General features: G+C 40.5%; 2 protein-coding genes across 4 annotated transcripts; one reads left to right on the top strand and one right to left on the bottom strand.

Annotated features, from left to right (window-relative positions):
• Positions 1-1,187: 1,187 nt before the first annotated feature.
• On the bottom strand, positions 1,188-16,304 carry LOC105454860 (brefeldin A-inhibited guanine nucleotide-exchange protein 3). Of its 2 annotated transcripts, none has more exons than XM_011697785.1 (22): positions 16,201-16,304; positions 15,692-15,825; positions 14,988-15,122; positions 14,650-14,815; positions 14,237-14,366; positions 13,881-14,165; positions 13,500-13,733; positions 13,153-13,380; positions 12,373-12,749; positions 12,069-12,253; positions 11,828-11,990; positions 11,385-11,693; positions 11,070-11,292; positions 10,811-10,984; positions 10,222-10,630; positions 9,865-10,077; positions 8,905-9,790; positions 8,681-8,813; positions 7,096-7,324; positions 4,508-4,737; positions 2,682-4,251; positions 1,188-2,544 (listed from the first exon to the last, which is right to left on the bottom strand). In XM_011697785.1, the coding sequence occupies exons 1-22, from the start codon at positions 16,283-16,285 to the stop codon at positions 2,401-2,403; spliced, it is 6,642 nt and encodes a 2,213-aa protein (XP_011696087.1). In that variant the 5' UTR covers positions 16,286-16,304; the 3' UTR covers positions 1,188-2,400. The 2 variants fall into 2 exon arrangements, with proteins under 2 accessions (XP_011696087.1, XP_011696088.1); XM_011697786.1 differs by having other exon boundaries at positions 13,881-14,150.
• Positions 16,305-16,729: 425 nt separating this feature from the next.
• LOC105454861 (probable C-mannosyltransferase DPY19L1) lies at positions 16,730-22,574 on the top strand. 2 transcript variants are annotated; one of them, XM_011697787.1, is made up of 9 exons: positions 16,730-16,837; positions 16,937-17,049; positions 18,322-18,459; positions 18,546-18,614; positions 18,686-19,045; positions 19,138-19,960; positions 20,799-20,961; positions 21,193-21,321; positions 21,386-22,574. In XM_011697787.1, exons 1-9 carry the CDS (start codon positions 16,744-16,746, stop codon positions 21,603-21,605), a joined length of 2,109 nt encoding a protein of 702 aa, XP_011696089.1. In that variant the 5' UTR covers positions 16,730-16,743; the 3' UTR covers positions 21,606-22,574. The 2 variants fall into 2 exon arrangements, with proteins under 2 accessions (XP_011696089.1, XP_011696090.1); XM_011697788.1 differs by lacking the exon at positions 16,730-16,837 and having other exon boundaries at positions 17,022-17,097.
• Positions 22,575-22,648: the final 74 nt, after the last annotated feature.

Raw genomic sequence — 22,648 nt, 5'->3', positions numbered from 1 at the left:
CCACAATTTTCTTTGAATTTACTAAATTTGTGCGCAATTCATAATATATTATAATAAATTTTAAACCAGAATCTCCATCGGAGACTGCACGCCACGAAGATACACCGTCGTATTTGATAGGAAATAATGGAAAATAATAGAAGATCGTCTAAACATACGTTGGAGTGAAATTACAACGTGGCTAAGAACTTAATAAGCACCTCGGCGATGCTGCCGTTTGTTTGACAATATTGTATACGACGACGAAGTAATCTTCATAAGTAACTGGAATCAAAGTGTAATAAGAGGCTGGAAATACTAAATGTCTACTTCCCAGTTGTAAGTAATTTCCTCTTGTCTCTTTCTTTATAAATAATAACCACATTATTTGTGTATGAGTGTTTGCGTTTCTATAAATAACTACAAGACTGTTGAAAGTATTCAGAAAGCCCCTAAATCAGAAACATTGCTATCGCATTAAAATTAATTGAAAGCAGTCGTCATAAATAATTACATTTACGAAGCGAATCTTTGCAAACGCTCCACTGCATCTTCGCAGTCATCAAAGAGAGTGCGTAAATTGATAGCTGGCAATCCGCGTGTCTTTGTTCGTTTTTTCTCTTGACGATGGACGAAGCGAGAGGCAAAATACACCGTTGTTACAATTGGAATCGCTAATAATGATGGCCGGCGGGGAGCCGGACGAAAAATTCTTCCTACTTCAATGACTTCACACTTCGGAGAGATCTCTTCACTCTCCTCTCCCACTTCTCTCGCCGCGCGATGTTTACAGCCTCGACGCGTCCTGCGAATGGGACGCCACGAATAAAACCACGGAATAAGCCAAGGCGGCCGTCGCTCGTAAGCTTCTCTCTTTACGAGGATGACTCGACTCGCAGCCGACCGCAGACGAGAGTCTCCCGCCCTTTTCTACGTCCGTTAAAACGAACTGAAATACGTTTCGTCTCGCAGGAAATGGTCGACATCTTTGGTACCAGCCGAGCATGGCCGATGGGAATAAATCGCGTAGAGTACTCGCGACCGTCCGATCGAAACAGTCTTTAAATCCTTGATAAAATATTGCTCGAGGGCCTTATATACTCTAGCTTTAGTAAAGCAATTTTGACGATAAATGAAAGATTGAGGCTATTTACATCAAAGATAAAAATTACAGATATTTTTCAAATAAAACGCGCAACAATCTAGAATAGTTACTCCGATGTTAGAATTCATTTATTTTAATGTTCATACATCTTATTGGAGATACACGTTTCGTACCATATACTGTATATATATATATTTCGTGGACGCGCTTTAGCTGCATTGAGATCCATAACGATTATTCTCATTATTCTCAGTCACTCTACTTTACATCATCTAGATGCATGTTGGGGGGGGAAACAGATGGGATACATAGGCACATTTTATTTTATATATATATATATCAATTATTAATCCTTCCATTTAAATCCATCTGATGTTCAACAACATTTACAACATTTATGGAATACACCATACGTAAAGAAACATCGGGGATAATATCTGATATATACATCAACGTTCGATTATAATCTCTACGTCAATTTGCAAAACGAGAGAAATAAATTAGATCAACAAATAACACCGACTACGCTTACGGAAATATATATATAATACAAAATACTATTATCCTAATTAAACTCACACCAACAGTGTGTTACGTTATATACAATAAAATATAATACTCATTGCAAGGAATATATGTAGATGATCCTTTTCAAACGTCAAAAATCCTTTGCTCTATCTCTTTTCTTCTACAAAAAGGATACTTGCTATTTATACTAGCAAAGGAAAACCGCGTAAAAAAATAATAGCATATTCCGATTCTCTAGAGATCATTTTGATAAGTGAACAGAGAAGTGCCGAGTATCACTCGTGTCGAGCGCATTCGTCGCGCGAGACACCTTTCATTCGTCGCTCGTGTTTCCAAGCTTTACGCTGGAAGCAAAAATCCGATACACCCGGCACTATGACCGGACCGCAAACTACAGTTAAGCGCAAAGAGCATAAAATGAGAATCGAGAGATGTGCATGCGGAATGGATCGTAAATAAAATCCTTGTCTCCGGCGTGTCGACGCCGTCGGCATAATACAGAAAAAAAATAAAGATCCCGCGGCGTGATAACGGAAACTTCGTGTTTCTTTTTTTTTAATTCAATTTACTTGATTACTGATTAGTATATCTTAATTTGATCGAGAATTTCGAATAAAATATATTAACAGATCCTGCATCTTCTTTCCATTTCTCCCTTCAATTCTATCTATCTATCACAGTAACTATAAAGAATTTGAAAAGTAAGCGTGTTAAATCATTCTTTCTTCGTCTCTTGAACAGTCTTACAACTAAGGCCGCGATCGCATATATCTAAATCTCGATCGCTATTAATTATTTGTCAATCCATAAAGCACGGCGATACGGTGAAAGAGGGTTGAGAGACGTTGTTTCAGGCTCTGGTCTACGGCATGCCTGGTCAATATTCGCACGCCGCGCACGAAAACCGGAAGCAACGGTGCCAATCGTTCATCCTGCGAAAAAAATCCCCCAAATTTATATAAAAATAGCTCAAACTTACAAATATATATATGTATATATATATATATATATATATATATATATATATGTGTGTGTGTATGTGTGTAAAAAGAAAGATGGGAAAACTCACTGGTAAAGCTAAAGCCCATTCCAATGCAGTGCTTAAAGTGTCTGCCCAAGCTTCCCTATGAGCCTCGCTGTCCTTATTGATGTTTCGCCTCTGAATCGGCACCTTCTGATTAACGATCGACTGGCTCTCGACTGCAGTCGTCTCTTCCTCGTCCCATAAAAAGGGATTTGTCCTAAAGCCGCGCTTGCTACGCTCGTAATCGCGCAATAATTCGTCCATATTGTCAAGAATCTGCGAAGATTTAGAATTCTTTTTGTCTTCCTTCTTAATACTTTCTTCTGGTTCGCGAGACTCGCTGGAAGAAATATCGGACGTCGTCCAGGTGGGTGCTCGGCGTAGTTCCATCACCGACTTCGGTCGGAGATCTACATCGGCCAGCGAAGACTTGTCCTCGTTTTCGAGATCTGCCGCCGTGACGAATGTCAAGGATTTCCGCCTGGGCAACGGACCTACGTCGCTGCCAGGTCTCTCCGAATACGATTTTTGATATAAAAAGCCTTCGTCGGAGAAGGAATTTCGATGAAGCGGTTTCATATCTGCCACGGAAGTTCTCATGGAAATTGACTCCGATCTTTTCCAGTGCGAATCCAAATTGTAAGAGAAATCGTCGCGACTGTACATCATCTTGGGAGGTGCCGGAGTCGTGGCGTTATACTTGGCATCGATGTAACCCTCGCTGGAAGTTCCACCGGAGCGGTCGAGATAAACGATCTTCTCCGTGACCGAGCCCAGCCTGGACACCGGTCTGGAGTCGTCGGTTTCCGGTTCGGACTGCGGACCGGAATCGGTCGAATATTCCGCGGCCAGATCCGACAGTCTGAAGGGCCTCGGATCGTTTTCGCTCTCAGCTCCGAGCTCCTCCAAGCCGCTCTCGTCATCCAAATTCGGATTGTACACGTCGTCTGGATCGTCCTGATCGTCCTCCTCGTAACCGTCCGGCTGATCTTGACGGACGCCGGGATCATCTTTTTCCGACGACTCGACGAGGGCTGAAGCACTGGCAACGAGTCGAGCGTCGATAGGCTCTTTTCTAGTGATCTCGGGAAAATCATCGGGCTGCGCCACCAGCAAAAATATCTTCCTCTCGGCGAAACTGTCGGCCTTGGTGTACCTGCCGTCCTCGTCAAGGACCACTTCGACGTAAGTCTCGCAGAGCTCGTCGAAAATCGTACGGAGTTGGCGGAGATATTTGTTGAGCTTTCGGTGCTTGATGTCGTAGACGCATTCTCGGTCGCCCAGCCCTGTGCCCAGAATCGTCTTCACCAGCTCTAGACTTGCATGAAGCTCCTCTATCTCACGTAAACACAGCTCGAACAGCGTGATGATCTTAATGGTCCAAGCAGCGGCCGCCTGGCGGTACAGATTAGCCGGTTGCTCGAGATTCGCCACCTTCTGCACCAGAAATTTCAGGCCGGGTCGGCAATCGAACTTCAGCGCGGCGACGTACGAGAAGTCCAGAGCGGAAAGGAAAATCTCCACGTGATGCGGACTCAGATGAGACAAGTAACCCCGTTTGGCGTTAGGATTAGGCGAGCTGCATGGCGTCGAGTGCGGGATCACGTGAGACAAACTATGGAAAAATATTCTTTCGAGCGCCGATCCATTACGCAATCGTAATCCTACATTTATCTTTATGACAAGTAAAGATAATATCCCAATTTCAATTAATCAAATTCGAAGTTATTAATGTAAATTAGACTATAATTTTAAAACATTCCACGTAAATAATAAGTATAATTGATATTATGTTGTACAAAATATATGCGTTAGTAACATTTATAACATTATTATGAATTTACGAATGCAAGGAGTAATCATGTACGAACCTTGAAATTGAAGGGCCGGCACCCTGAAGAAGGACACTCGCGATGCAATGAAGCAGCATCTGATGTACCAAAAGTCCGACTACCAGCGCACGCAATTGGACTCTAACGATGTAAAGATCGGGATTGAGAGTAGCGCCTACGGCAGGAGGGTACAAAAGGAACACGTACGACCTTTCGTCAGATGATCGCGAGGCATCTTCGACCCGTGTTTGTTCCTCCAGGAGGAACACCTGAAGACACAAGGACGCGTGAATTATAACGTCTAAACTTGTCTCTCAAAAGCAGAATTCTGAATGTATGGTATGGACGCAGGTTCTTCGAAGGATCTGATGAACTTTGTGAAAGCTACAACTTCGCTACAATGAAGCAATCGTCAAGTCTTCGTAGTGTTTTGATTGCAAGTAAGATTATGTTTATCATTACACATTTCTAAATAATGCATTGAAAAATTTTTGTTCACAAAATTTTTCAATCAGGAATTACCATGCAATATGAGCTGAATATCGTTTTTAGTGAGTGTTACCTGATCACGAGAACAATCTTAATTACAATAATAATAAAAGTAACGGTATGCACTTAGCTTAACACGACTCCGCAATTTTTTTCCGATCACAAGAGATAATGTGTGCAAACTACGAAAGCTGCAGCTTCTATAATACGGTGTCGTGTACCGTTACCTACACGTTACTGTGACAGTGAAATTCTAGCCATGGACCCAAGCCATGGATTTTAATAGTGATTCGCAACATCGTGCCAGTAAAATTGAAATGATGTTTCAACCAGCGACGAGGTCCTTTTTTTATAAATTCAATGAAAGAAGAAATTACAAGTTTATATTGATTCTCTTAAAACTTTATTTCAGGCATTCTTTTGCAATTTGTTAAAAAAGGAAAAAATTAATAATTATTCTCAAAGTTAATAAATGTCAACAAAACAAAAAATTTTTAAGTAAAAATTGATTAAAAAGAAACAATCACGGTTATACTATTAAAAATTTTTTTCTATTAAGAATCTACATGTAATTTATATTAGATGACATGTAATATAATAATAATTATTATATTATATTTCATTTCTTTAAAAGGATCTCGTTGAAGCGCTTCTGCAGCCTAACCCGTGCCTTCTACCAGCATGTGCAAATGTTTAAAAAAAAAACATGGTGATCCGAATGGCGTTTTCCTCGTCGACAGGCGTATTCCAAAATGAACGATCTTTCGTTCAAGGTAAAGGGGTGAGTGAACAGTCAATCAGCTGATAATAGAAGCCTTATATTTGTTTGAACACAGTCATTCAGCGGTACAAAAATACATAGGAAACATTTTGACTCTGTCACGTCGCCAGTATATCAGCCACATCGAACAAGCATGGAACACATCGAAAGCGATCGGTCGATTAATGCTTGCGTCATATACTCAGCGTACATATAAGGTACTCGTGTTCAATGTATACATATAGGTGAACATATATTGCTATGGTTATACGAAAATATTCTTTAGACTGAAAGTAGCTTCTGGAATTGCTCCCGATTTAGATAGGACGTGAGTGCTAAGACTCGGCCTGTCGACGACGACGTGATGGCACGCCTTCACGAATCTGTGAATCACTCGGCGTGGACGTTCGGACATGTATCCACGTTACTCGTTTTTCCGCCGGTCGATATGGTGTGAATCTCGATACGATTACAATAACGTTATTTTTTTCTCTCTCTCTCTCTCTCTCTCTTTCTCTCTGGGTTCGATCGTTCTTAAAATCCATGACGTGAGTTACCGTGGTCGGCTAGAGCCATTGGGGGCCTGTGTTCGTCGTAGTGTTAGTGTAATCGGGGGGTGTCGTGTGCTGCCTACAACCGACGGGGTAGGAAGTAGTGTGCTGGTCGATCAGTGTCGTCTCAATGGTCGTCAAATCCTGGAAAGGCGTCATCGGCAGTGACGCCGCGCTCTGCCTCTTGATGGCAGTCAATACCTCACGCAGCTGGCTCACCTGGGAGCAAGTCAGGTCAGGAGGGAACCACCTCTGTGTCCCTGTATCTTTATCTTTCTTTCATTATCTTTCTCTCCCTCTCTTTCTCTCCCTCTCATCTTTTCTCATACAAACTCGGACACTCTTGCACTCGTCACTTTATCGCAATGAATAACGCGCTACTGGAAAAGTGATAAGATGTTTACGAAGAACATTCATCTATTATTAAATAGATGACAGCAGTCAATAATAAAAGCTTTCGTAATTATAAATTTTAAACGATTAACGATTTTTGCACTTAACACCAATTGTCACATTCAATTTTGACCTTTGTCCGTTTTATATAATGTTATTTTAACTGAGAATTATGCACGAGATATATGCCAAGAATAATTTTAATATCGTGATATGTGAGTGATAAATGTAGAAATGAACTTTGTCCTCGAGTTAGGACAGAATCTATATATTTCAAATATATTCCGTCTCGTGGTCACGAGGAGCACATCGACAAAGCACACTGAACGTACAACAATTAGAAACAATCAGGTCGACACTCTCCCTTCTCCCCCTCCCCCCCTCCTCCCCGCGTATACCTGTCACCTCTCGAAAATAAATCTCGGATTACTTACCTGAGCGGCGAGTTGCCGCAACCGTTCCGTTTCTTCCGGTGTCGCGTCTCGGCGCGCCGCGACCTTCACTTGGGCGACATCCCCGTAGAAAGATTCCGATCTGGGTGAGAAAGCCATGGTCAGCTGGTGCAACTCCTGCAATGAATTCGAACAGGCGCGGTAGCACGCGACGCCGCAGACCTCCCATTGTTCCGGGGTGAGGAGCGGTCCGCTGCTCACCAGGACGTGCCTGTCAAACATGAATTTTAATCTCTTTGCGATTCGCCCCGCTTAGTATTACTTATAATTTCCAAATAAAAATCAATAGCAATGATGATGCAAGATAGAAAGAAATTTATTTAGATCTTTTCTACGCATTTCTTTTTTACCTTCTATTCAATGATTAAAAAAAAAACCCTCAATCAAAAGAGCATTTTAACATCGTCTACTATCTATACATTGCTGTCACGTTGTTCCGTAATAAATCTCACAAGGACACGGGTAACGATCGGTGAACGGTAATCAGATTTCTCGTGCTACCGTGTCAACGACGATAAGGTTGGCCAACGCCTTCTGGCGCGGTCTTTCGCGAGCAATCGCTCTTTCACAGCCATGGTATAAGCTCGGGCCGAGAATCATCCGATCCGCTGGTTCACGTCGTGGAAGTGGGTTGTCTACTACACTGGGTGACGCTAAGATTTCAGATCGGGATACCGTACGCGCGCTCCGTCATCGTCGCGAACCTGCTCTCCGTTTTTTAAATTCCGGCGTACATACAACACGTGTACATCGATACCTCGCGATCGGCACCGATTCGCGAGGGGATCGTGTTACGTGACTCGGTCCGGTTGGACCGTTGTATATCTATCTGCCTGTCCGCGTGCACAATTAATACAGAGAAAACGCGCCCGATGGCTCTCCAGGTGGATGCAGCGTGTGCAGTCGTTAGCATGACGTTCCGAGGGTGTCGAGTGTCGGTGCAGGCTACTTTATCCCACCGAACAGCTTGTCAAGCTTCGTTATCGTCTTACACGCACGCTCCGCGCGTCGCCGCGCCGCCGTAACAGCGATATACCTATATTAATTTAACATCCGCGCGCCACGAGCGATACATTCCATCAGATTTAGCCGATGCAGCAGCCGATTCATCTCAAAAAGTTAGAAATCGTCACGATAAACTCGTTAACACAATATAGTTGCATTAACAGATTACAGAGTTATATAAGACACGGTATTGCGCGTCATTTTGCATCATTTTACGATCCAGCTTTCCTAATTGAATTACGAAACAACCGGCGACAACATGTCGTTTCAATCAGCCGTTAAAGAACCATCACGTTTGGTACCACGTTGCCATTACATTTTGTTTTTTTCTTCTTTTCTTTTTTTTTTTACATTTAGCAATTCCGTCGTTAATGCCATCGAACATCGATTTTCTTATGCGCAGACAACCATCGCGCGTCAAACCGCGTAAATATTAATAACGAAGCTCGCGCGCGAATCGCAATAAAGAGGAAACGAGCGGGCGAGCAAATTACTTCGGCTCGTTTCGGCCGGCTTTTATGTCGCGTGCTGGAAATGTCCCCCCGGTGCGCTTTCGACTCACCTGATGCAAGCGCAACCGAGACGAGCTATGCTCTCCGTGGGCTGCACCACGCATTCCGCCATCACTAACAAAAGCTGTTTCAACATCAGCGTCGTGGCGGGTAAATAGGCATCGTTTCTGACGATCTCTGGACCTGAAAGAGCAGATTGCACAAACGAACGGATTAGCAATCTCTCCGGCATACTTTCCTCCTAACGTCGCTTTCTGAATCAATGTGTATTAACCTTGTAAGTGCGTCAAATAATCGACCACGAGATCCGTCGTGAGACCGCAGCACTGTTTGAAATTGGGCGCGAAGTTGTCCCATCCGCGGAAGATCTTGGACGTTTTTCTCAGCCAGTTTTGCACCATGGGCAGTAGCAGGTGATTAACACAGTAGAGACCGAACGCCGGCCCGGGCACGTTCAGAATGTCGCGCAGCAGGTGGAACAGGGTCTCCAGGGTGTGCGGTTGATAGCGCTTCGGGCAGATCATAGTCGCGCTCGCCAGGCCCTCGATGAGGATGTACCAGACCCTGAGGATGCCGCTGGACTTGTCCATGCTCTGCAACGTGGCGATGGGATGGGCGTCCTTGTCGATCAGCGGCGTCAGCGCGTCGTACGATTTCTCCGGGGCGACCAGCTCCTGCATCGACTCGATGTGCTTGTCGAACCTGGTCAGCTCGAGATTCGGAATGATCGGATCCACGTACTGCGGGATCGTGGAGACTTGAATCCTCTGGGCGGAATGGAAGATCGGGCAGGCCGGCATTCGATACATCGACGACAGAATGTCGCTGCAGCTCAGCAGATACTTTAAACTCTCCACGCAGAGTCGCATCCTCCTCGATTCCGCGCTGTCGACGTTCTCGGTCTCCTCGGATTGCGCCTCGTTGTCGCCGATACCTCTCACGTGTTTCAGCAGGCACAGGATACAGTCGAGCGCGGCGTTGGCGAAGACCAGCGTGTTGTCCGTTGAGAGGAAGACTCTGAAAACTTCTAGCAAAGGCGCCGATTCCACCGAATCCGCATTGTTGACCGACGCCACTCGGAGAGCGCCGAAAAGCGGCCGCCAACCTGAACGTATCTCGGTCCGATTCGTTTCAACGAACTCACAGATGCAGCTGACAATCTGAACAAGTAACAGTTCAAATCGAAACAATCTGAATTTATTAAATTTTATGTAAATAGTAAGCGGCTACTTACTTGATCCTGCACGTCGCTGTCGCAGAGCTCGAGACATAAAAGGTTTTCAAAAGGTTTGAAGAGCGCCTCGTTAAAGTGGAAGTGCGGAAGCTCTATTTGTTCATTTAACAAGGCCGCCATGGAATCGTGGATGCATTGAACGGCCTTCTTCGAAATGCTACGATCCTCGTGGCAAGCCGCCTCCATGAAGTGTGGTCCCAAAATAGTCCATACCTGAAAAATTATTCATACATCGTACAAATTATAATTAATAAATTATTAATGTTAATTATAATTGTAATTAATAATTTATTATTATCAATTATAATTATAATTAGTAATTCATCACACTGCACACATTAGATACTGTTTTCTTACCCCCATTATGTGTATCAAAGGTCTGCCGCTCTTTACACACTTCAGCATAACTTCGCCTAAGCGAGCCAGAAGCAACACATTCATCTCGTTCTCCCTCGGCTTACTTCGTCTCCACCAAAATCTCTTATTGTCTTTACAGCCATCGGTGGTCTTGAACAATTGCGCCTTGCTGGCCTTGCAGAGAGCCATGAGAAACGAGCAGAGCGCTCTAAGATTCAATTTAAGTGCCGCATCCTCGAAAAGCCTATCGACTTGCTGCGACAGCACGCAAATAATCTTGGCGGCATAGTCCGCTGGTAAAATGCCATTGAATTGGCTGTCGGCGTTTGATTCTTGGATAATCTCCGGAATCGTGTCCGAACTGGGATTCTGCGTGTAAGGACTTGAAAGGAAACTGTAAACGTCCACACTGTAAAAAAAAATATGTAAGTAAAAAATTAAACATAAATTACATGCAAGGTATTAGAATTCTGGTATTTTGTAAAATATTTATATTAAATCGATATACTAATTCATTAAAAGAATGAGAGATTTTTTTTGAAAATGAAAATATCAAATAATTCAAATGAAATATGAGAATAAACTGTACCAAGATTCCTCGTCATCGACAATGTTGAAATTTAGTCGAAGCCTGTCTTGACCGTTCTTAGCGTCGCCGTTCGCAGCATCTTTCTTTTCCTTCTTCTGAGAGACTTTAGGCAGTGACGGATTTTGATTTCTTCCAAAGAAGTCATGTTCCAGCTTACTCACGTATAGACAACACCTTTTTTCAAATGCATGTGATCTCTTTAATATATGCATATTATAAGAAAAAAAACACATGGCGCGAATTTGAGTATTTTACTTACGTAAAAACGTGCGGCCAGCAATCGCTACCGTGACTGCCTAGTTCCAGACCTCTTCCCAGGAGCACATCCATACTGAGCGCGTGAGACGTATGAAGATTAGTCGCTTTGTTCTGCAATTTAAGTCGGAGGACATCCTTCTTGCGTGTAATCTTCGAAATGGATTGTTCCGTACAAGCGGCCTTTGCGAGGAGGGCAAAAATGGAGCCGCAGCGATTCTGTAAACCTGAAATAGAAGAGGATACGACAAGATAAGAAGACGAATATCAAAATCTATTAAAAATCTGATTTAAAAAAAAAAAGAAAATATGTACGTACCAAGTACGTTGCTCAACGTGGCAGCTTTGTGAAGACCTTCAAGCGCCAAGACGACCGTGTCTCTGACTCCTCTTCTGCCACCGTCCCTATTCAGGATGCCTTTATTGGTTTCCTCCTTAGGCGGATTCAGCCCCGTCGTGAGAACCGTCATCATACTGCCCCAGCAACAAGTCAGCACTCTTCGGGAGAGTCTCGCGCCAGCCTCCGCTTCCGGAGTTGGTTCGCTTCGAGAAAGTTGGGCTTTTTCCAATCTTATGTAATCGGAAAGTAATTGTCCGCCCCTGTGACTGCCGGGTATACCATCCACGTCTGTAAATTGCATGAAAGAATTTTATTAGCTAAATTTATCAAAAAGTCGTGATTTAAATCTATTACGAAAGACATAACTTTGTTAATACATTTATTTTACTGAGAGAGAAATTAATTAATTTAATACTGCATACCCGTAAGAACATTAACCAACGCGTTATTCTCCGTGGAGCTAGGATTGTAACCACACTTTTCGAGTAAATTGCACGCGAGAACTTGCTGATACAATTCGGAGAGCCATGTGGCCGAGAGATAAACTAGCACACCCGATCCATGCACCTCTTCCACAAATCGCTCCTTAAAAATGAAATTAAGGAAAATAAAACAAAACGAATTTGAAGAGCATTAATAATATGTATTTGCGATCAGACGTACCTCGCTGATTGGCACTTGCCGACCCTCCTCGTGATAATAATTTATTTGGATTAATTTTAAATTGAGAAGCAACGCCGCGTACGTCGCCAGGTAAATTCCGTCGGCGTTCATAATCGTAATTAACGCACATGAATCCGTACTGGTTTCGGATTGTTCCTGTATCTTCTGTTGAGCTACAAACACCCCTAAAATATATAAAAAGGATAAATTTTTTTTATCAATACAAAATGTCATTATTGTCTCAATATTAATGTAAATTTTGCGTTTTGTTTTATAAGTTTCATCGATCGACGATTATGTGTACCTTGACAATATTCAGAAGCAAAGTTCTGCAATGCCTCATCCACCTCTATGTTACTCCGCAAAGTGAGGACCATCGGTATGAGATCGGATCTAAGCGTTCTTACAAATCGCCTGGCATTATGTCTCTCTACGTCCACGTTGCACTCGTCGGCGACTTGTCGACCGACGTGAAGACACTTGGGTAATTTTTTCAATCTCAATCTCTCGTATTCATTCTCCGTTGTGCATTCGTTATCGTCAAGACTATTTTCCTCCTGAACGTCATCCGATTCGTTTTGCGGACCCTCAGTGTCCGTTGAATCGCCGTCTTCTGACGGTCCATGCCCGGATGAGTCGGAATCCGAACCCATACCTTTCTTCATTAATTCCAATTGTTCCCTAAGAAAAAAATTATCATAATGTATACATATACATATATATATATATATATATATATATATATATAAAAGGGAAAGAGATTTTTTTTAATAATTTGACAAAATTATTCTATTAACCGTGCAGGGCACACATGGATCGTTCGTGTTCATGCCGTTTTTAGATCTTATTTTACTCTAATGCTAAAAAATAATTTTTATAATTTTTCCAAACTTTTTTCCCAATGTTTACATAGCAAAATAATTTAATAGAGATCTCAAAGAACATGTGCGAATTTTAACAAAATTTCTCGAGCACTTTAAGAGTCTCAAAATCGAGACACAAATGACTCATGTGTGTCACTCCCATGAAGTACTAAAAATATGTGTGCTACGACAGAGTTAAATAATTCATTATCGTGACTCACCTATATGTTTTTGGTAATCGTGCCATGCTTTGGTAAGTCAGAGGTCCGCGATAATCACAGGATTCTAAATCCTCATACAAACTATTAATCGTGCACGTGTAATTGTGATTAATGGCCTTGCCCTCGCAAAGTTCTTGAAGCGCTGACAGCATGGCGACAACGCAAGAGACACTCGCGTGCAATATAGCCAGTCCACCCGTTGTTGATTCCTCTATCGAGTCCATGGCCCTAAAACACAATGTACACAAAAATTTAAAAGATTCTGAATTCTTTTAAAATAATGTAAAAAATTTTATTTAAGTTTTATTTATTATTACATCAAAGATTGTGTTGCGAGAAATACTCACAGTCTCATCAGTGCCATGTCACTTTGTATATGACTCGATCGATCTTCCTCTACAAGTAATGGTCCAGCAAAATCAACCATGCGACTAGGACTACGCAGTAACTCCTTCAATGCTTTCAAGGGCTCTAGACGCTGTTGTGGCGGTGGATATAGCAACATTCTGTGGAACACCGATTCCAAAACTGGTCGCAACGGACCGACGCATCCCACTAATCTTACTAATTCCGTGCCAATGCTGGAAAAGATATATTTCCGTTTCTTTATACAATATTATCTAATTCATGAAATATAAAATGTTTTACATAAAAGAAAAAATTTTTGTAAAGTAATATTTACGATATTAACTCGATCATGATGTATCTTAAATTTCCTATTCTTTTACCTATAAACAGTTTTAGCCTGATGACTGTCGAAACTCAATGACGTGGCCAAGTATCCGGAACCTCTGCCAACCTCGTTCTCCTTTCCCTCACGGGAGGTAAAGGTCTTATCTACCCGGGGAGTGCCCAGGAAGGCTATCAAGGCCGGACAGAACTTCTGCCACAGGAAAGTCGTGAAGTGTGCGTTAGTATGAATCTTTTGCGGTAGCGACGATATGAGCGTGTGCAGGCATTCCAGTAGGAAGACTATAGTGCTGCCGTTTCTGCCGTTGCTGGAACAGGATTTCCTAAATATTATTATAGTATCAAACATAAATGGCTCTTCGCGTCACACTAATTTTCTAAGATGCATCCTTACTTCTGAGCCTCGTCCAGCTTGCTGCAGATGTACTGCAAGATCGGCAGGGCCTCGTTGAAACACGAAACGCCTCGCTCGCGCACATTTTTATTCCGCTTGGCATTCTCGTCCATCTCCTGGCACTCCTCATCTGCAAATAAATACAATAGCGCATAATAAATGTTGGAATGCCTGCACACGCCGGCGATGCATTCGCAAGTATAAACGGTGCGGCACAATCATTCGTTCGGGACGCCTCGCCGATGGCATTCTTCGACCCGCATGCCACCGGCACGCGATCTTGTAATTTATCGACCAAACATCTGTGTTTGGAAGTGCCATGTCTGGAGGCTATTATCACTGGTCTAAGGCGAGATGCATCGTCGGCGACGCTAGTTTTTTATTTTTTTTTCTCGCTAGAGTTTCCGTGTTACCTAAAAAGAGACAAAACGATCGCAACGTTTGACTGGTTGCAGCCTGTGCAGCTGTACGCACAGCTTGATTGCCATTCTCGAACGCCTCGCAACAAGTGGTCAGTATAGCGATGATCAAACGGCCGTTCATAGTCCAGTAAGGAGAGCAAGCGACTTGTAGTAGGACCTAGAAAAAAAAACGGTGAGACATTGTCCGTGATTAAATTTTAAAACAAGCACTAAAAGCAAGAGATATTACATTTCTTTGTAAAATCTGATTAATTTTTAAATTTTTTATTTGCTTTCAATACTCGATTTAAAATATATTTATATTTTCATGATTACTATAAAGCTCTCACTTTAAGCATGTCCGTCTGCGTGTCGTCGGACTGCGAGACGATGGAGCTCATGGCGTGCAACATTTGTGCAGGCAACCATAACGAATCATCTTCTGGCTCGTACGGTGATTGGAATCTGTCGTCTCTTAACATTTTCTACAAATTTTATTCATTTAATGCGACATTAATATTTGACCATCATATTTATAACGTTATTATATTTATAACTTAATAATTATTTAATTATAAAAATACAATTTTTTATCATTCTGTTACATAATATTTATATTATAAATCAAAATTCCGCCTGAATAAAATTCCCACTTAATTAATTGCAATAATTAATCTATATATATAGTATTTAATCTTTATTATATAATTCTTAAAAAACTCCGATCAAAGCTAATTAAAAATCATCTGTCACAACGACGTGACTTCACTTATACCGTCGCAGCTGTTCGTCGGTATCTATCGTTTTATCGCGTACAGTTCCGGAACAAACGTTTCCACAAGCGGTTAATGCTGGTCAACACGTACACGGGAAGTGAAATAGTCTAAAGATAAAACTTCAGTCGCACAAAAATCTGTCTTCGCGATAGATATTTTAAACTCACATTCGCGTTTTTCATTCGGGCACAGAAAATTTATTTTTTCGCGTAAAAAAATATTTTTTTCCGATATCTTAGAATAATCTTTTAAAAGATAATTTCTATTATGTTACTTACGTGCAATCCCGCAAGTCCGAAGGCAACGAACTTGCTCCTGTTACTTTCCAGTGCTAGCTGAAACGTATGTAAGCATTTCGCGCGCAATTCGTGCGGCGGATCTCGTAGCAGGCCCTGCTGCTTCTCCAGAAAATCTGCGGGAAAAAGATAGTTTTCAACAAGGAAAACAAATCTGAATATATTTAAGAAAAATATATGTTTTCGATGACTAACACAATCACAGCATATTGCACCATCGTGACGCACATTCGAATTGACGTAAGTTTGAAAAATAATTTTACGTAATGGACATTTACGATTTTTGGACTTTGCGTAAAGTTATTCAAATGTAATCGAATTAAATAAGAAATATTTATAATATATATGCGATTATATCCGTCGCGAGGGATGCAAGTGTCAAGTCTGTTTGACGTATGTCACCCGGAATGAAGAAGCCACGAATAAGAACGATGCCTCGTGCAAAAATTTAATGCAAAATTGAATCGAAATGAAAAGCGTAGCTCGCTTACCGTGCGCTTCCTGCGCCGATTTCCGTAAATTTTGTAGTCTCGCATTGTTCGACTCCCTTATGATCTGCAGCAGGAGATCCTCCATGACACGACGGGCCACAACCGCTACCACGCGACTGATCGATAATAGGAGGGAGTGCCGATGCACGCCATGCTTCGCTATACATGCGCACTTCCAGGAACGTAAAAAATATCACCCTTGAAAATGCTGACGTATTAAGAATAGTCGAACCGAAAGAAATTTTAAATATAAATCCAATTGCGCGTTCACATAAAAGTGGAGCAGGAAGTCAAAATATGGAGTAACAATTGTACTTTTAATCTTTGTTAATCTCTCGAAGCAGATTTAATTTATGAAATCAAGCGTTTATAAATAAAAAGAAATTGTAATCATTAAAATAATATTAACGTAAATTGTGTAGGAAAGTTTTTTTGACAAAATTCCCACGTTTTTAGTAAAAACAATAGTAGGGGCTTTAAAGAGTTTAAAATTTAGCGCCTTTGTGAACATGATACTGGTCACGTGACTTACAATGTTCGAAGATGGCAACGAGGAGTGACAGGAAACGTAGAGTGACCGAGAAACCGGGAGCACACGAGAGCACCGCTTTTTATCACTGGACCATATATCTTTTAGGTAATAACATTCGCTGTCTCGCACAAAGGAGTCGAGCGTCCGGCGCGATCTGCGATCGAGGGGTTGTTTTAAAAGTGAAATAATCTTTTGCTCCGGCAGGTCTTGGATTTGGTTGTTTCCATCGGTGGCATGTATCGACGCTGTTCGAAAATGACCGACACTTCTCTCATCTTTCGGAAATGGAACGAGAAATGTCCTTCAGGACTGAGATGGTACGATAATCGCTGATGATATATCTTATTATATGTCATACACGGCATGTGAGTAAATCGATCGTGTCAGAAATTCATATCGACCAAACCGGAGCATCTTTGTCTATCTTCAAATCGAACGTTTTGCCAAATGTCCAATGCCGTACCAAGACTCTATACGTAGGCAGCATCGAAGATTTCCACAAACGCATAAATGAAACATCAAATTACTGCGAATTTATTGTTCTTTGAATTGCCGATAAATTTTATATTCTTATCCTTTCGATAAATAATCATCGTAACATTGGGAGCCACCGTTCTAGAGGCATCTCACAATTATTTATTCAAAAATCTCAACTCAATCTTAACTGCCACTTCTACTGTATTGAATGACAATCCACATGTTTACCCTGCCTTTGGGTAGAAGAAATAGTGCTATATAATAGGTCGGGACTGTAGAGTAGACGGTTCGTTAATTTCACATACCTGAAGTGGCTAAAAATTCCTGGTTCAAAATCATGATATAGAAGGATGACAGTGGAGCCCATCGCAGAAAAATACTCATGTTTTTTGAATACTACTGGCAAACAAACGGTGTATTGTTTCGTATTGATTTACATCAACTTCAATGGAATAGTTATACCTAACGAAAAAAAATGGGGCTACTATTTTCTTCAGCATGTTTGTTTGACATTTCTCGATTTCTATTTAAAAGTTTCACCCTAAAAGCATTTTTATGCATTGATTATCTATTAATAATAATTTAAAATTGTCGGAATACCAATTTATCAGTATTGTGTTAGAGTGAATAATAAGTTAAAAGTTTGAGGAAATGTTTGATGTGTAGCGTTCAACTCCAAGTTGCCTTCTCTTTCGAAGTATCTTTATTTAAAACACAAAAAGAGTAAAGTTTTTATTATATATACAACAAACATATTTAGCAGAGTTAATATTTCTAAATGCATATCTCTTTATATGTATAAATAATATTTAATTACTTTTAGTAACTGCTAGATTTATCATACACTTGCTTTCTCACACATAATTAGATGCAAATTGCTTTGCAATTAAAAAACTTTTGCATTATATATAAAGTAATATCAATCCAGAAGTATTATCTCACGCCAAATATATGTATAGCAATGCAAAATAATTCTTAATTCTTAAATTGTAACGTATTAGTAAATATAAATATAAAGATAAGCTAGAATACATTGAACACACAAGTAATTATGTTAAATAAACTACTTGTTAAAATTTCTAAATGTCTACAGCTTTTTTCTTTTTTTCCAGGGGATGTATTACTCTTATTATAAGACTATCGCTGAGTCCGAAAATTTTTTCGACGGGATGGACAAGCTCAGACATGATAATCTCTCAGAGTACAGTAATGTCATTGATGCCAGTAGAAAATACAATCTTTTACCCGAGGTAATTATTCTCAATAAAGCTTCTTGTCAATTATCCGAGTTTGAATACGATAGATGATTTTATTGACATTATTATTCATTCTGCAGATTCTAGCAGGTTTACTTTATCATATTGCGAGGAATCTCGGCATCATATCTCAAGAACAATGCTGGCAGGTGAGACTTGTAGAATTTCTCTGCGATACACGTCAATTTTTGCGAAGTGCTCACAAGCCGATCACTTTCAGATAGAGAGAGGAGATGGTTTGCCACCAATAACCAGCTGCGAAGGCCTGGGTGTACCTGTGTACTTCTACTTAGAAATAGTTTGGTCCACCACAGTCGTCACAGTGGCAGTGCTCTTTTACTACGCGACGTACTTGAGCAATTCCATCTACGGTGGATTCATAACGGTTATGTTCTTCTTTTACAATCACAGCGAGTGCACCCGCGTCCAATGGACGCCGCCGCTGCGAGAAAGCTTTGCGTATCCTATGTTACTCTTTCAAATGTACAGAGTCACTATGGCCATCAGAAAATATACGAGACACGACGCGGACGAGGAGCCAGCTTCGTTACGGAACAAAACCAGGCTAGGGCTACTCATGGTGAGACGTTAAAACAAGAAATTGCTTACTATAGGTGCATATATAGCATACATAATCGTTAACGCAGTAATTTGCTTTTTTTTTTTTTCCAGAATATATTCGGCTCGACAATTTGCAGCCTGTGCACCTGGCAATTTTCGCATTTCGTTTTCACCACGCAAATCGTAGCCATTCTCATTCTGAAGTGGCTGAGGATCGTCCCGTACGAGTTCTACAAAAACTTTTGTATGGCACATGCCTTGGCGATCGCGGCGGCGACTAAAATAACAAACGGGACCCTCATAATTTGTTCGCTCTACACGTGCATCATAATCGGCAGTAACGTCGCCAGTCTCGTAATGAAACTGTCACGGTTTCGAAGCATCAAACTCGGAATTATTCTTGAAATCGCCACAACGATAATCCTCACGAAGTGGATAAAGTCGTACGTTCTGTATTCCCAAGACGACGCCCACGTGTTTAACATATTGAAGTCCAAATTGACGAACTACAGGGATTTTCACACTATGCTCTACACGTGCTCCGCAGAATTCGACTTTCTACAGTACAAAACTTACTTGGCGATTATCGAGACCCTGTTACTGCCAACGGCGATATTCGCTGGAATGCTCGCACTGTACTACTGGTACAGAAATTACAAGACGAACAATTATCCGGTTTGCGTAGAGGCCGATATGGCGTATAACGGCCTACAGACCGGTGCCTTCATCATCATGGCCGTTTTTATTATGAGATTAAAGCTATTTATGACGCCGCATCTGTGCATAATAGCTGGCGCCGTGTGCAGTAAGCGATACCTCGAGAAAATCGGCTTGAAACATGAGGTCATGCGATTTTGTATGGTATTTGGTTTTTTACTGTGCGGCATGTCGATCCAAGGCATCGACAGATTTGAAGCGGAACGCGAATTTATAGGTGCACGAAAAAAATTTCTATGAATGCCACAATATTCTCTGTTTGGAAAAGAAATTAATGTGAATTTAATATACAGTAATGTTTTTTTTCGTGTGATTATATTGTCAAATTAAAAGCAATCGTGGCGCAGGGAGCTGCATGGCAACTTACTGTGTTGAGGATCCAGATTCAAAATCATCCAGAACTACGGTGCTCCGAAATGCGCTGCCAGTGCTCTACGGCATTTGACGGTGTAAATCGAAGCACAGTTTCTGGAAGGCAATCGCCAAATGGAAGTGGCGAAATTAGAGATTGTTACAGTTGTGGAGAAGTTGAGAATATAAGAAAACTCTAAAGGGATCATAAACTTTTTTTTATATTGTCAAATTAATTTAAATCGATCGACTCTTTCTAACAGTATTTTCAATTGCGCGTATTTTTACACACACGGAAAAAAATTACTGTTGCCACAACATAATAATTGTGATAATTTTCGTTCAAATTTAAAAGGGTTATAGGAATAAAATACTTCGGAAGTGACTTATATAGTTAATTGAACTCTCAGCTTCAATGTTGTGACGTGCAACTATATCATATATATCTCTCAATCATACTATTTGTTGTACAGATCATATTAGAGAGATAACAATAATTCGATTGAGACAACCACATATATGAAGATATTCTAACCGAATGTTATTTATCCTAAGCATTATACGGTTGTGACAACCGTACTGATGAGCATACCTTAACAGATGTATGCCATGTAACATCAGTGTGTCTTAAATTCATAATCACTTTCTTTCCCAACGTAGAGAATATTATTGTAATTACATCTACAGCAATTTTTTCCGTGCAGGTGAATACTGTAACACTGAACAAGAGGAGTTATTTGAATGGATAAAAAGTAATACACCGAAGCACGCTGTATTTGCGGGAAAGATGTCGTTGATGGCGAACTTGATGCTGTCCACTAAAAGACCGATCGTTAACAATCCTTACTATGAAAACAAGGAGATGAGGTATGATCTAAAATAAGAGTTAATACATTACTTCTGTGACAAAATACTGTTGGATTAATGAAAAAAAAAACTATTGGAACGAACAGTGTTCAATATTGGATTCGAGTGATTTTTCAATTATTTCCAATTGCTTTTTCGCGATTCCAAGAGTATTTTTCCACAAGAATGCTATGATACCACTTGGAATTATATCAATTTATATTTATTGATAAATATTTGATGATATTGTAGAGACAGGACCATGAAGGTTTATGAGATTTTTAGTCGGAAAGACGTCGCCTCTGTGTACAACTCTTTAAGAAGCATGAAAGTAAGTTACGTCGTATTGGAGGAACCGCTGTGTCTTGGATATGCAAACGTGTAAGTATGAAATAAGCGTAAGTATACGACGGTAATTGCGTAACATCGGATTTTATTTCTTCAGGCCGCGAGGATGTCAAATGATCGATTTATGGGACATGACTGATAATGGAGCGGCGAAAGCGGCGAACAAGCCGCCTCTGTGTCCTCTTTTGTTCAAAGGAAACGCGTATCCATTCAGAAGAGCGTTCGTTAACAATAACTACGTCGTGCTGCAATTGGATTATTCTCATTACGTAGAATTCAAACCAAAGACTTCTAAGCCATTGCATTATCAGTTTTAAGAGTTCTCTACGTTTTCAAAAAGAGAAAAAGAAATAAGTGAAACTCTCCTGAAGAATATGGAAGGAATACCTCTCGTGAGATTATAAAGCCTATTTTTCTTAAGACAGAAGTATTATCTTTATGAAGAAATATATACATATATATTTTTATAATATGAAGGTTCGCGCGGTAAGTTAAATATTAACACTGCGAACTTGTAAAAGTTTATCAAGTTTATAAGCCTTATATGCAATTTGTGAAGAGAGAGGGGCATTAAAATATTTTAAAAGACACGCGTTCTCCCGATATTATAAAATCGGGTTTATCTTCTGTTTGGTTTAAAAAGAATTCAACTCTGTTTCTGCATAGAGATTCTTTAAAACATAATTTATTGCAATATATATTGCAGCTATTTACAAAATGTAATATGCAGTATTTATAACGTTATATTTATTAAATTTATTAATTTCACGGTAACGAATGTAGTTACAAAACGTTAAAGTCGACTAACAGAAACGAACAAAAACTTAAGAGAATGCCTCATTTTACAATGTGATGTACACATACTTGTGATAATTTCCTCGTATTTAATGTTTATCGCGCGGTTATCGATAATGTTCGATTTTTTTTACGACGCGAATAGTTTCGAATGTATAAGCGCTACATTTATTTAGTCGCATATTGTGTTCATTCATCCGCTGTATGACAAACATGAGACATCTGTGCCAACATCAACACACTATTTATATTTGTGTAACTATTACAAATCGCATCTTTCGAGTTCAAATTTCTCATCGATTAACGAGCATTTCGTAATACTCATATTGGACAATAATTCTCGACACCTTAATAATAATATATCGATGTGCTTACTGAGATCGCACATTACTCGATCATAATACGACCATAAATGTTATTGTAATTGTAATGATGAGATTATACAAATAAACAAAAAGCAACATGCGAAAGGAAAGAATTGTTCAAGAAGACAAGAATGCATCTTTTTTTTCTATTTAAGAACACGAAGGAGTCGGAAACCTCCCGGATCGCTGGATCGTATTTT

The sequence above is a fragment of the Wasmannia auropunctata genome, unplaced genomic scaffold (assembly GCF_000956235.1).
Source record: "Wasmannia auropunctata unplaced genomic scaffold, wasmannia.A_1.0 LD335973.1, whole genome shotgun sequence".
NCBI lineage: Eukaryota > Metazoa > Arthropoda > Insecta > Hymenoptera > Formicidae > Wasmannia > Wasmannia auropunctata.
This window is presented reverse-complemented; position numbering and strand designations above follow the sequence as displayed.

Coding starts and splice junctions, on each gene's coding strand:
- LOC105454860 (XM_011697785.1), bottom strand. CDS start 16,285: ATGGAGGATCTCCTGCTGCAGATCATAAGGGAGTCGAACAATGCGAGA. Junction 14,166..14,236: donor AAGCTGGACGAGGCTCAGAA/GTAAGGATGCAT, acceptor AATAATATTTAG/GAAATCCTGTTCCAGCAACG. Junction 10,631..10,810: donor GTCGATGACGAGGAATCTTG/GTACAGTTTATT, acceptor TTTTTTTTACAG/TGTGGACGTTTACAGTTTCC.
- LOC105454861 (XM_011697787.1), top strand. CDS start 16,744: ATGGCAACGAGGAGTGACAGGAAACGTAGAGTGACCGAGAAACCGGGA. Junction 18,615..18,685: donor CTCAAGAACAATGCTGGCAG/GTGAGACTTGTA, acceptor GATCACTTTCAG/ATAGAGAGAGGAGATGGTTT. Junction 20,962..21,192: donor TATGAAAACAAGGAGATGAG/GTATGATCTAAA, acceptor ATGATATTGTAG/AGACAGGACCATGAAGGTTT.